General features: G+C 46.0%; 1 protein-coding gene across 1 annotated transcript in view; it reads left to right on the forward strand.

Annotated features, from left to right (window-relative positions):
* Positions 1-17,230, forward strand: part of LOC126445231 (uncharacterized) — a 167,677-nt gene that overhangs the window by 110,209 nt on the left and 40,238 nt on the right. Inside the window, exon 6 of the mRNA XM_050090971.1 lies at positions 313-594. Coding sequence (XP_049946928.1) covers positions 313-594 — 282 coding nt within the window. The remainder of the gene's footprint in view (positions 1-312; positions 595-17,230) is intronic.

The raw sequence follows: 17,230 nt of genomic DNA on the forward strand, positions 1-17,230 counted from the left end.
TAAACTTATGGAAAACCACTACGAGCTGGTGCAGCAACACAGGAAAACACTTTCTGACAGTAAGCAGAAGTGGACAGTTGACTTCGCCGGCCGGTGTGACCGAGCGGTACTAGGCGCTTCAGACTGGAAACGCGCGATCGCTACGGTCGCAGGTTCGAATCCTGCCTCGGGCATGGATGTGTGTGATATCCTTAGGTTGGTTAGGTTTAAGTAGTTCTAAGTTCTAGGGGACTGATGACCTCAGATGTTAAGTCCCATAGTGCGCAGAGCACTTTTTTGGACAGTTGAAGCGACGCTCGTCGTGTCACGCAGGTGGGCCAATCCGGGCGCACTGGCGGCGCTGCTGTCGCATCCGGAGACGCGCGTCAACGCGACGGACGCCGGGGGGCGGACGGCTCTGCACGGCGCGGTGCTGAAGCTGGTGGGACAGGCACCTGGAGAGGTGGCGGACGCACTGGAGCGCTGCGTGCAGCTGCTCGCGCGCTGCCCGCGGCTCGACGTCAACTGCGGCGACGCTCTCGGCTTCTCCGCGCTGCACCTCGCGGCGCAGAAGCGCAGCCGCCGCGCCGTCGCCGTCCTCGTCAACAAGTGCAGGTTTGCTTTCCATTCACGCTCTGTAACTCCAGGAATCGTAGCAAATAATGAAATTTCACTTAGCCGGCGGATACAGTGTAGTAGGATATAACACATGATTATACGAGGGGTGAAACTTTCCTGGCAGATTAAAACTGTGTGCCGGACCGAGACTCGAACTCGGGACCTTTGCCTTTCGCGGGCAAGTGCTCTACCAACTGAGCTACCCAAGCACGACTCACGCCCCGTCCCCACAGCTTTACTTCTGCCAGTATTTCGTCTCCTACCTTCCAAACTTTACAGAAACTCTCCTGCGAACCTTGCAGAACTAGCACTCCTCACTCCTGAAAGAAAGGACATGGCTTAGCCACAGCCTGGGGGATGTTTCCAGAATGAGATTTTCACTCTGCAGCGGAGTGTGCACTGTTATGAAACTTTCCTAGCAGATTAAAACTGTGTGCCGGACCGAGACTCGAACTCGGGACTTTTGCCTTTTGCGGGCAAGTGCTAGTTCTGCTAGGTTCACAGAAGAGCTTCTGTGAAGTTTGGAAAGTAGGAGACGAGGTACTGGTGGAAGTAAAGCTGCGAGGACGGGGTGTGAGTCGTGCTTGGGTAGCTCAGTTAGTAGAGCACTTGCCCGCGAAAGGCAAAGGTCCCGAGTTCGAGTCTCGGTCCGGTAGACAAATTTAATCTTCCAGGAAATTTTCATAACAGTCCACACCCCGCTGCAGAGTGAAAATCTCATTCTATACGAGGGGTGTTCAATAAGTAATGCAACACATTTCTTCATTGAAAAAATGTGGAATTTGTCTTGGAACATCGCGGAATACTCCTGCTCCAGTCGCTGTAGTGTCATGAAGTTCCGACAGGTGGCGACACTATAAGTAGCCTTCAAAATGGCGCCTGTATCAGAGGTGCTTTTCGAGTAGAAAGCTATCATTGAGTTTCTTCTAGCGGAAAACCAAAGTGTTGTGGCGTAACAAGACAGCTACGCCACACTGAAGTAGCCGAAAGGCACGCGTAATCTTACGTAGGCTAGAGTGAGGTCTGAAACAGGATACGTAATGAATGGTAACAAGAAAAATACGTAGCTGCTATTATACTTAACTTTTAATTCTTCGTGTGAATACAGCATTCCTGGATGATACAAGTGAGACTCTATCTTAAAATGGTTAATGGCGCCTTGCTAGGTCGTAGCCATTGACTTAGCTGAAGGCTATTCTAACTGTCTCTCGGCATATGAGAGAAAGGCTTCGTCAGTGTAGTCGCTAGCAAAGTCGTCGTACAACTGGGGCGAGTGCTAATCCGTATCTCGAGACCTGCCTTGTGGTGGCGCTCGGTCTGCGATCACACAGTGGCGACACGTGGGTCCGACATGTACTAAATGGACCGCGGCCGATTTAAGCTACCACCTAGCAAGTGTGGTGTCTGGCGGTGACACCACATTCCTCCCCCGCAAATCGGCGAACGGTCGTGTTATAAGGCTTCCGCACGCCGTGGGGAGGACCCCATGTTGACGTATGCGATGAGGTGGGGAGCCTAACAACAGGCGAGGCTGTGCCACCCGCACCCGGCCATTCGGTCCGAGGGGATCTAGGAAACGCCTGAAAACCAAGTCCAGGGTGCACGTCAACATGCGGTGTATGCGCCCGTAGAGAGACAGGAGGGGCCGAAGGGTCGACCTCAATTGCGTCGGGGTATCCGACGCGCGAAGACGTCATGTGGTTCGGAGCGGGCAAGAGTTCCATGGCGGAGGACAGCTGGTCACGGGAAGCGATCGGCGGCGCGTGACCCAGGGAGGCGCTTGGCGGCTGCAGCGAAGCGTCGAATGCGGGCGGCGCCGGCGGGAGAACAGGCGGCGGCGGCGGCGGCTGCGGCGGCGCGTCGCCATGGGGCAAAATGGAAGGCATCGTCGGTAACACCTGGGGATGAGGCGAGCCAGTAGATGGGTCCCCAGGGCGCTGACCGGACGGCACCGTCGCTGAAAGCAGACGAGGAGCGGCAGAACCCGTGCGACGACAGAGGCGCAGCTGATTGAGATGCCGCCGCACCTCACCAGAGGCCCCCAAAACCAAATACATCGCGCGGCCGAGGCAGCGAAGAATGCGCCCTGCGAGCCAACGCCGTGAACCTCGATAGTTGCGATAAAATACAACGTCGCCTGGAGCAAAAGCAGGAGTCTGCCGCTGCACAGGAACCTGATGTGGCGGATGCAGCAAAGACATCAAGGTTCGATGAGGACGACCGTGGAGCAACTCAGCCGGCGAGCGACCATTTCGGGGCTGAGAGCGATACGATGACAAAAAGAACAACAACGCGTCCTCCCGAGAATGCGACTCTTTCAACTTCAACATCTGTGACTTGAAAGTCCGGACCAATCGTTCAACGGCACCGTTTGACTGAGGCGAAAACGGCGCGGATGTCAGATGTTGAATACCATTGGCCTGGCAGAAAGACAAATTCTGCGGACATGAATTGTGGGCCATTGTCGGAAACAATAGTCTGCGGAAGACCTTCAATGCAAAAGATAGCAGACAACGCTTGGATGGTGGCGGAGGACGTCGTGGAAGACATCTGGACAACAAAAGGAAAATTACTGAAGGCATCTACCAGAACCAGCCATCGAGCATTCCAGAATGGACCAGCAAAATCGATGTGCAAGCGTTGCCAAGGGGAAGTGGCTTTTGGCCATGCAAAGACTTTCCGCGGCGGTGCGGATTGGTGTTCGGCACACGCCATGCAAGAAGAACACATATTCGTAATCGCAGCATCGATTCCGAACCAAGTACAGTGCTGACGAGCAAGTTGTTTCGTTCGCACTATACCCCAATGTCCTTGGTGAAGAAGCCGTAAAACAGAGGACTGTAACGAACGTGGGACCACGACTCTGGACTGATCCTTATCAGAACGCAACAACAAAACACCACGTCGAACAAAAAGTCTCTCCTTATGAGCAAAAAATCGGCGAACCAACGGATCCTCGATCCGTGACTTTGACAAGGGCCATTGCGTGGCAACAAAACACAGAACGGTAGCAAGGACAGGGTCAGCAGCTGTGGCTGTAGCTACACGACGAAAATCAATCGGAAACGATTCGACCACTTCATCAGTTTCCGAATCAATGAACATGCAAGCAAGTTCGGAAGAATCGAATGCTTTATCCTCAGCAACAGGCAAACGGGACAACGCATCGGCGTTTCCGTGCTTAGCAGTGGACCGATACAAGATATCGTAGCGGTACTGCGAGAGGAAAATAGACCAGCGAATGAATTTCTGCGCTGTACGTGGAGGTACAGGCTTGGTCGGATGAAAAAGCGACGTCATAGGTTTGTGGTCTGTGATAATGGTAAAGTGACGACCATACAAGAAATCATGGAACTTTGTAACACCAAAGACGAGAGCCAAAGCTTCTTTCTCTATCTGTGAGTAATTTCCTTGCGCAGACAAGAGCAATTTGGACGCAAAGGCAATAGGGCGATCATGCGACCCATCTTTGTGCGCAAGCACAGCACCGATCCCGAAATCCGATGCATCTACCATCAACAAAAGGGGTTTCTGGGGATCGAATGGCGTAAGGCAAGTATTAGAAAGCAACGCCGATTTCAACTGGCGAAAGGCGCGTTCGCATTCCGTCGTCCAGACGAACGGAACACCCTTACGGCGTAATCGATGAAGCGGAGCTGAAATGGAAGAGGCATTGCGCAGAAAGCGATGATAATAGTTAATTTTACCCAACACACTCTGTAGCTGCTTCACAGTCTGTGGCGAAGGCAAATCTTGTATGGCACGGAGGTGCTCTGGACTCGGATGTATGCCTTGGGCATTGATGACATGTCCCAGGTATGGTAAGTCACGAGCAAAAAACACACATTTGTCTTTCCGCAAGCGAAGACCATTTTGTCGCAATACCTGAAATAATGTTCGTAGGTGTGCTAAATGCTCGTCGGCTGTCTTTCCGGAGATCAGAATATCGTCCAGATAGTTCGCAGCAGTAGGGACCGACGCACAAACAGTTTGTAAATATTGCTGAAACAATGCAGGGGCGGATGCACACCCGAATGGCAGTCTTTTGAATCGGTACAAACCAAGATGCGTGTTAACCACCAAGACGCGCTGGGATTCGGCGTCCACTGGGATTTGCAAGTACGCATCTGCTAGGTCCAACTTCGAAAAGTATTTACCCGGGCACAGTTTATCAAAAAGATCTTCCGGATGGGGTAAGGGAAAAGTTGCAATCACGAGTTGTGGATTCACTGTTGCCTTGAAGTCCACACAAAGTCTCCGTTTTCCGGAAGGTTTTGGCAAAATTACTAAGGGTGAGGCCCAGAGAGAAGCTTGCACACGTTCAATTACACCTTGTGATTCTAAATCGTGTAATGTTCTTGCGACCTCATCACGCAATGCGTAAGGAACATTGCGCGCTCCGAAAAATTTCAGTTGCGCGTAGACTTTCAGTTCCAAATGTGCTTCATAATTCTTAGCGCAACCTAAGCCCAGTGCAAAAATGTCTGCAAATTCTTCACATAGCCGAGAAACACTGTCTGAAGGCACAGTCTGATTAACTGATAGGACCTGATTTACAATAGACATGTTAAACAATTGAAATAAATCTAAACCAAACAAGTTCACTGCAGTAGAAGAACGAAGAACGTAAAATGACACAAGTTTTGTTTGTCCCTTGTATGTTGCAAGAAGGCTGCACTGTCCTAACACAGGGATCTGCTGTCCTGAATATGTAGTTAGCCTAACATTTGCGGAACGCAACGGAGGTTTGCCCAGTTGTTTGTACGTGTCGTGATTGAGCAATGAAACTGCAGCTCCGGTATCGAGCTGGAATGGTATGACCTTGCCATTAAAGTCCAAATCTACAAAAAGTTTATTGTCCTGCTGACGACAAGAGCGACTGTTTTGTGCAATTTGAACTGATACAGGTACAGCATCACTTGCTAATTGACGTGATTTCCGGCGACGTCGACGCACACTTTTCGTGGGACGAACACAGTCACAGTTAGAGACAGTGGCACTGGACGAAGTGGAATTAACTACATGAATGTCCATGGGCGAAGGTCCACGAGCCTGAGTGTCCTTGGTTCGATTCTGGCGCGAAGCAAAGGGCCTGGAATGATTAAGAGTGTCTGATCTGAGCTTTTTCTGGCAAACACTTTGAACATGTCCTTTCTTATTACAGAAAAAGCAAATAGCTTGGCATGACGGGCAATTTTCATGCGAATGTCTAGTAGCACACCGCGGGCATGATTTCACTGCATTTGTATGCTGGCGCGGCACACCTGGTTTAGAGCGTGGCGGCAGCTGCGCGGACGTGCGCGAGGGCAGTTTACCGGGCCGCGCAGCGCGCCCGGCAGGCCGGTTAATGTTACACACAGCTGGCGAAGTTGCAAATGAGTCCTGAGCAAAGTCAAGCGTGTTTTGCCTATCCAAGATGTCTATCACTTGCTGAAGGGAGGGATTAACTAGTTTCAAAATCTGTTCCCGTATGTGAACATCAGAAACGTTCTGTGCTATTGCATCACGTACCATTGTATCTGAATAAGGGAGTCCACATTCACACTCAAAAGCACAATCCCGTGTAAGGCCTTGCAATGTTGCTACCCACTCCCTATTAGTTTGACCGGCCGTACGTTTTGTACGAAAGAAAGTATACCTTTTTGCAACTACATTAACTGTTTCCTTGAAATAGGCGTCCAATGCCGACAAAATTTCTTCGTAGGACAGAGTTGCTACGTCGCATCGGGGAAACAATTTCACTATCACACGGTACGTTTGCACGCCGACACAAGACAATAAGTGAGGTTGCCGCTCGTTACCTTGAATTCTGTAGGCGGCGAGATGAAATCCAAACTGGCGTGACCACTCAGTCCATGTCTCTTGGGTTGGGTCAAACTTGCGAAACAGCGGTGCAACTGCATGTTGTGGCTGCGGTAGCGGTGAAGCGGCGGCTGCCGCATCGGTTTGAATGGCACGTTGACCCTGAACGAGCTGTCCAAGGGCATCCAATAACGCCTGCATCTGCTGATTCTGCAAGCGATAAAATTCGGCCAGTACATCTGGAGATTGTGGCGAAGCCATGACACACATAAATGTAAGCAATTAGAAAGAACAAGACCCTTTCCGTTGACTCGGTGCCAACTGTTGTGGCGTAACAAGACAGCTACGCCACACTGAAGTAGCCGAAAGGCACGCGTAATCTTACGTAGGCTAGAGTGAGGTCTGAAACAGGATACGTAATGAATGGTAACAAGAAAAATACGTAGCTGCTATTATGCTTAACTTTTAATTCTTCATGTGAATACAGCATTCCTGGATGATACAAGTGAGACTCTATCTTAAAATGGTCAATGGCGCCTTGCTAGGTCGTAGCCATTGACTTAGCTGAAGGCTATTCTAACTGTCTCTCGGCAAATGAGAGAAAGGCTTCGTCAGTGTAGTCGCTAGCAAAGTCGACGTACAACTGGGGCGAGTGCTAGTCCGTATCTCGAGACCTGCCTTGTGGTGGCGCTCGGTCTGCGATCACACAGTGGTGACACGTGGGTCCGACATGTACTAAATGGACCGCGGCCGATTTAAGCTACCACCTAGCAAGTGTGGTGTCTGGCGGTGACACCACACAAAGCATCGCGAATATTAATATGCGCTTGCAGAATGCCTGTGGAGACCTGGCAGTGAACAAAAGCACGGTGAGTCGTTGGGCGAGGCGTCTCTCATCATCACAGCAAGGCCGCGCAAACCTCAGCGGTCTCCCGCGTGTGGGCCAGCTGCACACAGCTGTGAGTCCTGCAATTTTGGATCGGGTGGACACTCTCATTCGAAACTATGGATGGCTAGATTAGATTAGATTAGATTAGTACTTGTTCCATAGATCATGAATACGACACTTCGTAATGATGTGGAACGAGTCAGGTTAATAAAAGGTGTCTATACAAGATATTACATTAGACAAAATATTACATGACACTCAATATTTTTAATTTTTTTTTTGTGGGTGTTGGGAAATTACCCACTTACTATATCCAAAAATTCATCTAATGAGTAGAAGGAGTTGCCATTAAGAAATTCTTTTAATTTCCTTTTAAATGCTATATGGCTATCTGTCAGACTTTTGATGCTATTAGGTAAGTGACCAAAGACTTTTGTGGCAACGTAATTTACCCCCTTCAGAGCCAAAGTTAGATTTAACCTTGAGTAGTGAAGATCATCCTTTCTCCTAGTGTTGGAGCCAGGTACACTGCTATTACTTTTGAATTCTTTCGGATTGTTAATAAGAAATTTCATAAGTGAATATATATATAGTGAGGCTACAGTGAAGATTTCTAGCTCTTGAAATAAGTGTCTGCAGGATGATCTTGGATGAGCTCCAGCAATTATTCTGATTATACGCTTTTGTGCAATGAACACTCTTTTACTCATGATGAGTTACCCCAGAATATGATGCCACACGAAAGCAGAGAATGAAAATAGGCGTGGTAAGCTAATTTACTCAGATGTATATCGCCAAAATTTGCAGTGACCCTAATAGCATAACTCAAACGTTTCAGCAAATCCTCAGTGTGTTTTTTCCAGTTCGACCCCTCATCAATGCATACACCTAGAAATTTTGAATATTCTACCTTAGCTACCGATTTCTGACCGAAGTCTATATTTATTAATGGGGTTATTCCATTTACTGTGTGGAACTGTCACAATCAAACACCTCAATGCTCAACTCGACCTCTCTGTTGGTAGTGCTGCCACTCGTCCGCAAGCTGAGCTACTCAGAGGTGTGCGACCATTGGGTTCCTCGCCGCCTAACAGGAGACCGTAAAGAGCAACGAAGGACCCTCTGTGCGGGATTGCTTGTGACTGATCGTGACAATTTTTTGTTGAACATAGTCACAGGCAGTGAAACATGGATTCATAACTTCGAACCGGAAACAAAAAGGCAACCCACATTACCGTTCCTCCGAAGAAAAAACATCGAAACCACACTCTCAGCCGGTAAAGTCATGGCGACGGTCTTCTGGGACTTCTATTCAATGTCCTCCCTCATGGTGCAACGGTCAACTCTGAAGTGTGTTCTGTTATCCTCATGAAACTGAAGAAACGACTTCAACGTGTTCGTCGCCACAAAAATTCAAACGAACTTCTCCTTCTCCACGACAATGCAGGGCCTCACACAAGAATGCGCACCCGGAGGAGTTCAGAAAATGTGATTGGACTGTTCTTCCTCATCCACCCTACATCACGGATCTCACACCTTCCGGCTTCCGTCTGTTTCGCCCAACGAAGTATGCACTGTGCAGGAAGCAGTACGTGGATGATGGGGAGGTTAGTGATGCAACAAGACGTTAGTCCGATGTCGACCAGTAGAGTGGTGCCATGCGGGCACCGAAGCCTTCCAAATAAGGTGGTGTAAGTCCGTCGCATTGAATGGAGATTATGTTGAAAATTAGGTTTTTGTAGCCAAACGAGTGGGAAATAATATAGTTTATTTGACTCCTGGATAAAATCAACTTTCTTTCAGAAAAAAAGGTGTTGCATTACATATTGAGTGCCCTCGTTTTTGTAGATGATTTGGGGATATGCGAGGTGTGAAATTCAGTCCATAGAGCTGCCGCCTCTGGAAAAAGCAACGGTTGTAGCCAGATTAGGCTTCGAAATGAACTGAGCATGGATGGCAGATGCAGGTACTGCATCAGATCTATGCGACAATTAGTTATATGTTCCGTAGATAATTTGAACGATTATTTTTACTGTAATGATGAGCAACGAGTCAGACTACAGGATACGAATAAATCATTAGTTTCATTGGATGGCTACAATCTGGCCGTTTACAAGATCCTCAATGGCACACTGGCCCAGGTTGAAAAATAACATTACAGTGTATTAGAAACCGACAAGAAGAGCTGCATACATATATGTGACGCATAAACAGGTAATCTGTATATAGATTATACATCAAAGAGTTTTCATGTAAGATTAGTCGTTTCTTTTTAAAATATTGTTAAAATAAATTACATAAATATTAATAACGACAAAATTTCACATTGAATAGGAACAAAGCGACCAGATAAAATAATTCGCGCCAATCAGACTTCCGCTCCGGGACTCTCTGCTCATGACGTGATATTCTTAAATTACTCAATGCATACTACCAAAGAAAAATCTCACCCGGTAACCTACAGAAACCTAAAAAATGTTAACCATGGCGCTCTTCAAAAGAATTTCTCAGACATCCCTTGGCATGATATAAGCAATGAACCGACTTTAGACGGAAAAATTCGGGAATTACGTCGCAAAATTATTGCACTGTATGATAAACATGCTCCTCAACGCACTGTCAAGGTAAAGAGAGCTCCCGCTCCGTGGCTCACCACTGCATTACGCCAGTTAATGAATAAACGTGATGCTGCACATAGGGCCTTCAACCGTAACCCAACTCCCGAAGCGTACGAAGCTTATAGGGAACTCCGAAACAGAACCAAGCAAAGCGTGAGGAATGCCAAAATCAGACATGCCCGCTCTGTCGTATGCGGCATATCAAAACCTGCTGCACTGTGGAAAAAGCTGCGCAGTTTCGGTATAGGGAAGCGAAGATCTGACGTTGTTTATCAAGCGTCTGCAGAAGAATTAAACGATTTCTTCTCAACAGCTGTAAACTGCCACGCAGCGACAAATTACCAGCCCCAAGATATCAGTCTCTCGAGAGACAAGTATTTCCTAAAACATGTCACTACCGGCACAGTACACAAGGCAATTATGCGAATCTCTTCTGAGGCAGTAGGAAATGATGGAGTGAGCATTGGCATGATTAATAACGTCGTAGACATTATTATTCCAGTTATCACAGACATCTTCAACCCGTCTCTTGTCAGTAGTACATACCCTACTGAGTGGAAGCAAAGTTTAATTCAACCTATACCCAAGACTGACAACCCTAAGTCGCCAGATGACTACAGGCCAATCAGCATACTACCTGCAATATCTAAAGCCCTAGAATACATCGGCCACAAACAGCTGACGGATTACGTCAAAACTCATAACATCCATGACAAATATCAGTCAGGCTTTCGAAAGCACCATAGTACAGCAACTGCATTAATCAAAGTAACTGATGACATTAAACATGCTATGGACAGATGTGAAGCTACCATCCTAACACTGCTTGACTTTAGCAAGGCTTTTGATACAGTTGACTTTGATATATTACTAATTAAAATGAAATAGCTGAATTTCTCAAACAGCGCAATACACCGGTTCGACAGCTACCTCAAAAACAGAAGTCAACAAGTCATTTGTGGGTCGGAAAAGGCATCATGGAAAAACGTGCGCTCTGGAGTTCCCCAAGGCTCCGTCCTTGGTCCATTACTCTTCTCACTGTACATTAATGATATTTCTTCAGTGATTCACTCCTGCAACTACCATCTATATGCCGACGACATCCAACTGTACATAAGTGCAAGCCCCAAGAACATTGCTGACGCAGTAGCGAGTATGAACGCAGATCTTTGCTCTGTTTCTCGATGGGCACAGAACCTAGGTCTGAAACTAAACCCCAAGAAATCCCAGGTCATACTTATATCTCATCCAAAGTTAATCAGCCGGCACTTTCACGAAACAGTCCCTCAAATACTCCTCAATGGTACCCAACTACCATACCAAAAAACAGTAAAAGACCTTGGAATAATCTTGGATGAACACCTAAACTGGGAAGAACAAACAGTCACAGCTTGCCGGAAATCGCTCTCCTCCCTCCATGCAATTCAAAAATTTAGAAAAATATTTCCAACCCATGTTAAACAAAAATTAGTCCAAACACTAGTCTTGCCTAATCTTTACTACTGTGATGTAGTTCAACACGGCACAAATAGTGAAAATTCGGGATGCCTCGAGCTAGTGATGAATGCTTGCGTTAGATACGTATGCAAGATACGGTTGTATGATCATATCAGTCCTTCATACCCCCAGCTAGGTTGGATACGCCCACATACGGTACGCGATCGCCACACGATGTGCTTACTTCATCGATTTCTTAGCCACTGGTGCCCCCAATACTTATCTTCTCACATTAAACACCTATCATCATTCCACAACCGTAATACCAGATCGGATACGTCTAGCATCTTGGCTGTACCTTTACATAACACAAAATCTTTCTCCGTGTCATTCTCCATCTCAGCCATACGACTATGGAACGCGCTCCCCTGTGATCTGCGTCTTATCCAGAACCACTCAACATTCAAGAGGGAACTCAAAACTTACATATTAGGGAAGGTGTAGCCAGCGCCGGCTTTAGGGTGGGGCGACCCGGGCGGTCGCCCAGGGCGCCGGGGCCCAAGGGGCGCCACGTACTAAACGCATGTAAAAAAAATAAATTACAATTTACAATCACCCATTTCGCGAAACTAAAATATTATTCAGTCTCATTCAACATACGTCACTAATCTCACGAATGCGCGATGAATTCGGGGTAGCAGAAGAGAAATCATGCTGAATGCAATCTTCGTATTGTCTGCAACCATCCATGTTTGACGCGGGCTAGCACGGGCTCTACCAAAGCGCCTCTCTTATTTGTTTCAAGAACTGCAAAAAGGAAGAGCCCATGCAGCCGCACCATCTCTCGTTCACAACAGAAACTACCGGTCGCTCCAAATAAAAGAAAATACAGACTGTGAAATATACATTACATTATGATTTAATTAATACGAATGTATTTATATCGAATATTTGTGACTTAATGACTCATGTATATTAATTAATAGATCATGCAATGCGTGCACTTCATTCATAGAGAATTCTCCCCTAACGTACTGAAATAATACAGCGCCACACAATGTTTGTTAGACTGCATATGTTGGCAGCGCTACGATTTGCACCCGCATGTCAGTAATTGTCAGTAAGAGTCGGAGGCAGCGGTCATGTTTTCGTGGCTGAATAATTGTGAGTGAAACGAGTGTCGTGACTGTGTCAACATTTTAATTTTCTGGTAGGTGCGAAAAACATTTTTATCTTTCAGTTCAGGTTTTTTTCTAGTTACGTCTACTGATAGGTGAATTTCTTTATTTGTTATAGATCGAATATTGTGGTCGCGAAATAGAGCAGTGTCCAAGCAATAATTTGTCAAATTATTAAATCATGCCAGAAGAGAAAGAAATGATTAAAAAAAAGCTTTCTGGTTCAGAAAATCGGAAAAGAAAAGCTGAAAAAGAAAAAGTTCTTGAAGAAACTAAAAAGCACATGAATATTTATAAGTACCTTAAAGGAAATTCTAAGGCAAATACTTCAGATATTGAATCAAAAGTCCATGTATCAATAAATATTTCTTCAGACTGTGAACAATTATACACAAAAAATATACAATCACCTATTGAAGGTGATCAAATTGACCAGCGCAGTACATCTTTGCATGTATCCTCTGATATTTCTCCAAGTCCAAATGAACACATGACATCTGTGGTCGATGAAAGTATCAACGTCCTTGCAATAAAAGAATACAATGTTTCTGATGTAGGTACGTGGCCAAAAGTACTTAATGCTAGAGATATAGATCGCATTATAATATGTGGACCCTCACAAGTATGTCTAAATAACTTTCCAAAAGATGAAAATGGGCGTCATTTCTCTTCAACTCATTACACAAGAAAACTATCAAACGAAGAAACTATCAGACGACGGTGGCTAGTTTCTTCTGTATCAAACGACAGTGTCTTTTGCTTTTGTTGTCGACTGTTTGATTTAAAATCAACTACTAATTTGACTACCACTGTGGGTTTCAGAAATTGGAAACATTTAAGTGAAGCTCTGAAACTGCATGAAAATAGTCCTAACCACAAAAAAGCATTTACTCAATGGACTGAAGCTGAAATCAGGTTTAAAGCTGGATTTACTATTGACAAGGAAGAACAAAAGCTAATTTCTAAAGAAAGTTTACGATGGAGCAATGTGCTTCAAAGATTGATGCACATTACTTTGTATTTGGCTGAAAATAATACGGCATTCAGAGGGTTATCAGATAAATTATTTACCCCAAATAATGGAAAATTCTTAGGTCTTGTACAGTTATTGGCAAAGTTTGATCCAATCATGGAAGAGCACGTCAGACTGGCATTGAGTGGTGATTTGGCTGACCATTATTGCGGCAAAAATATACAAAATGAATTAATAGAACTCATGGCATCACACGTTATGTCTACAATCGTGTCCCGCATAAAGCGTTCAAAGTATTATGCAATCATAGCTGACTGTACTCCAGATATAAGCCACAAAGAACAACTTTCGATAACTTTAAGATGCGCCGACATAACAGAGGATGGCGCACGTGTAAAAGAACATTTCATCTCATTTCTGCAAATACACTCCTGGAAATGGAAAAAAAACACAATGACACCGGTGTGTCAGACCCACCATACTTGCTCCGGACACTGCGAGAGGGCTGTACAAGCAATGATCACACGCACGGCACAGCGGACACACCAGGAACCGCGGTGTTGGCCGTCGAATGGCGCTAGCTGCGCAGCATTTGTGCACCGCCGCCGTCAGTGTCAGCCAGTTTGCCGTGGCATACGGAGCTCCATCGCAGTCTTTAACACTGGTAGCATGCCGCGACAGCGTGGAAGTGAACCATATGTGCAGTTGACGGACTTTGAGCGAGGGCGTATAGTGGGCATGCGGGAGGCCGGGTGGACGTACCGCCGAATTGCTCAACACGTGGGGCGTGAGGTCTCCACAGTACATCGATGTTGTCGCCAGTGGTCGGCGGAAGGTGCACGTGCCCGTCGACCTGGGACCGGACCGCAGCGACGCACGGATGCACGCCAAGACCGTAGGATCCTACGCAGTGCCGTAGGGGACCACACCGCCACTTCCCAGCAAATTAGGGACACTGTTGCTCCTGGGGTATCGGCGAGGACCATTCGCAACCGTCTCCATGAAGCTGGGCTACGGTCCCGCACACCGTTAGGCCGTCTTCCGCTCACGCCCCAACATCGTGCAGCCCGCCTCCAGTGGTGTCGCGACAGGCGTGAATGGAGGGACGAATGGAGACGTGTCGTCTTCAGCGATGAGAGTCGCTTCTGCCTTGGTGCCAATGATGGTCGTATGCGTGTTTGGCGCCGTGCAGGTGAGCGCCACAATCAGGACTGCATACGACCGAGGCACACAGGGCCAACACCCGGCATCATGGTGTGGGGAGCGATCTCCTACACTGGCCGTACACCACTGGTGATCGTCGAGGGGACACTGAATAGTGCACGGTACATCCAAACCGTCATCGAACCCATCGTTCTACCATTCCTAGACCGGCAAGGGAACTTGCTGTTCCAACAGGACAATGCACGTCCGCATGTATCCCGTGCCACCCAACGTGCTCTAGAAGGTGTAAGTCAACTACCCTGGCCAGCAAGATCTCCGGATCTGTCCCCCATTGAGCATGTTTGGGACTGGATGAAGCGTCGTCTCACGCGGTCTGCACGTCCAGCACGAACGCTGGTCCAACTGAGGCGCCAGGTGGAAATGGCATGGCAAGCCGTTCCACAGGACTACATCCAGCATCTCTACGATCGTCTCCATGGGAGAATAGCAGCCTGCATTGCTGCGAAAGGTGGATATACACTGTACTAGTGCCGACATTGTGCATGCTCTGTTGCCTGTGTCTATGTGTCTGTGGTTCTGTCAGTGTGATCATGTGATGTATCTGACTCCAGGAATGTGTCAATAAAGTTTCCCCTTCCTGGGACAATGAATTCACGGTGTTCTTATTTCAATTTCCAGGAGTGTAGATGATACAACCGGTGAAGGTCTCACAGAACGCATTTTAAAAACATTGAGTGATCTTACCTTAACATTAATGACTGCAGAGGACAGGGCTACGATAACGGCGCGAACATGAAGGGGAAAAATAAAGGCGTCCAGAACAGAATTAAGAAGTTAAATCCACTAGCTTTTTTTGTGCCATGTGGATGCCATAGTTATAATTTGGTATTGTGTGATGCGGCAAAATCATCAGTAAAATCCGTGACACTGTTCGGAATGTTACAAAAAATGTTTAATCTATTTGCTGGATCGGTAAACAGATGGAAAATTTTGACCGATCATTTGAAGATATGCACCCTGAAAAATGTAAGTGACACACGCTGGGAAGCTCGAATTGATAGCGTCAAAGCGGTCCGTTATCAATTATGCGAAATGCATGACGCTTTGGTTTCCTTGGCCGATGCTACTGAACAAAGCGATGCTGCGGTGTCACACGAAGCGACAACACTAGGAGGACAATTAAAAGACTTCAGCTTCATTGTTTCTCTCGTGACATGGTATGATGTTCTGTTTCAAATTAACGTTGTGAGTAAAGCAAGTCAGTCACCCACAATCAACTTTGTCGAGTTTATGGGAATCCTTGACGAATGTTGCTCTTATTTGGAAACATATAGACAAACAGGTTTCGAACAAGCTATTGTAACAGCAACTGAACTGGCTTCGGATCTTGATACGCAGCCATCATTTAAACCACAAATGCGATTAAGATGTATTAAACGCAGGCCGGGTGAAGAGGCTGTTGATGATCAAATAACTGACCCAAAAAAGAAGTTCAAAGTAGAGTTTTTCAATGCACTGTTGGACACCGTGCACATATCCATGAAAGAAAGATTTGAACAGATGCAAGAATTTTCTGCGATGTGGAGTTTCTTGTTTGACATTAAAAAAAAAATCAAAATAAAGAAGAACTAATACAATGCTGTTCTAAATTACAAGAAAAGTTAACTGTCAACATGAAGTCAGATATTGATGGAAATTTGCTGTGCGACGAAATTTTAGGCCTGCAACACTATCTCGAAGACAGCCAGGCAACGCCTATTGAAGCCTTAAACTTCATAAAAGAGCATAATCTTCAAGAGTTATATCCCAACATCTGGATAACGTTACGTATTTTGCTAACAATACCAGTGACTGTCGCAAGCGGCGAACGCAGTTTTTCCAAACTGAAGTTGATAAAAACGTACTTGCGGTCTACAATGTCTCAAACAAGACTAACCAGTTTGGCCTCACTGTCCATCGAAAATGAAGTTGCAGAAAACCTGGACTTTGCTAATCTGATCAGAGACTTTGCCGACAGAAAAGCGAGAAAAGTAAAATTGTTTTTCATTAGGCGTAATATGTTTTGTGTTCAGATGACTGACAGAAAATATAGGTTTATGGCTTACAGTTATATTAAATTCAATAAAAATATGGTACCCAATTCAAAATTAGTGTTTTTTCGTTATACATATTACCTCCTATATATAAAAATCAATTGTTGTGTGTTAGTCTCACCAAAACAAAGAAATGGCTTGACCAATTTGAATAATTTTTGTTTTGTTTTGTTCGCTTTAGTACAGGGGTGCTTCAGGAAAGAAAAGAAATATTTGGGATATACGAGCCTGTTTCAACCACATTTTACGCATCTTTTCTTTGTTTGGAACACGCAAAAACAATTTTCTGGAGTTTTTGTAGATGTACAGTTCAGTACTACGCAATATTTTTAGACTATTTCCCAAAACGTGAATGCCCAAACAATATATCACTGCTACAGTGACTGTTACGGCAGCGACAGCAGCATGCTGGACTGACGTCACAGGCTACACAAGACTCACATGGAGCGTCTTAGCGGGCTTTCAGATTATTTGGATTT

This window comes from Schistocerca serialis, chromosome 1 (assembly GCF_023864345.2).
Source record: "Schistocerca serialis cubense isolate TAMUIC-IGC-003099 chromosome 1, iqSchSeri2.2, whole genome shotgun sequence".
Lineage (NCBI taxonomy): Eukaryota > Metazoa > Arthropoda > Insecta > Orthoptera > Acrididae > Schistocerca > Schistocerca serialis.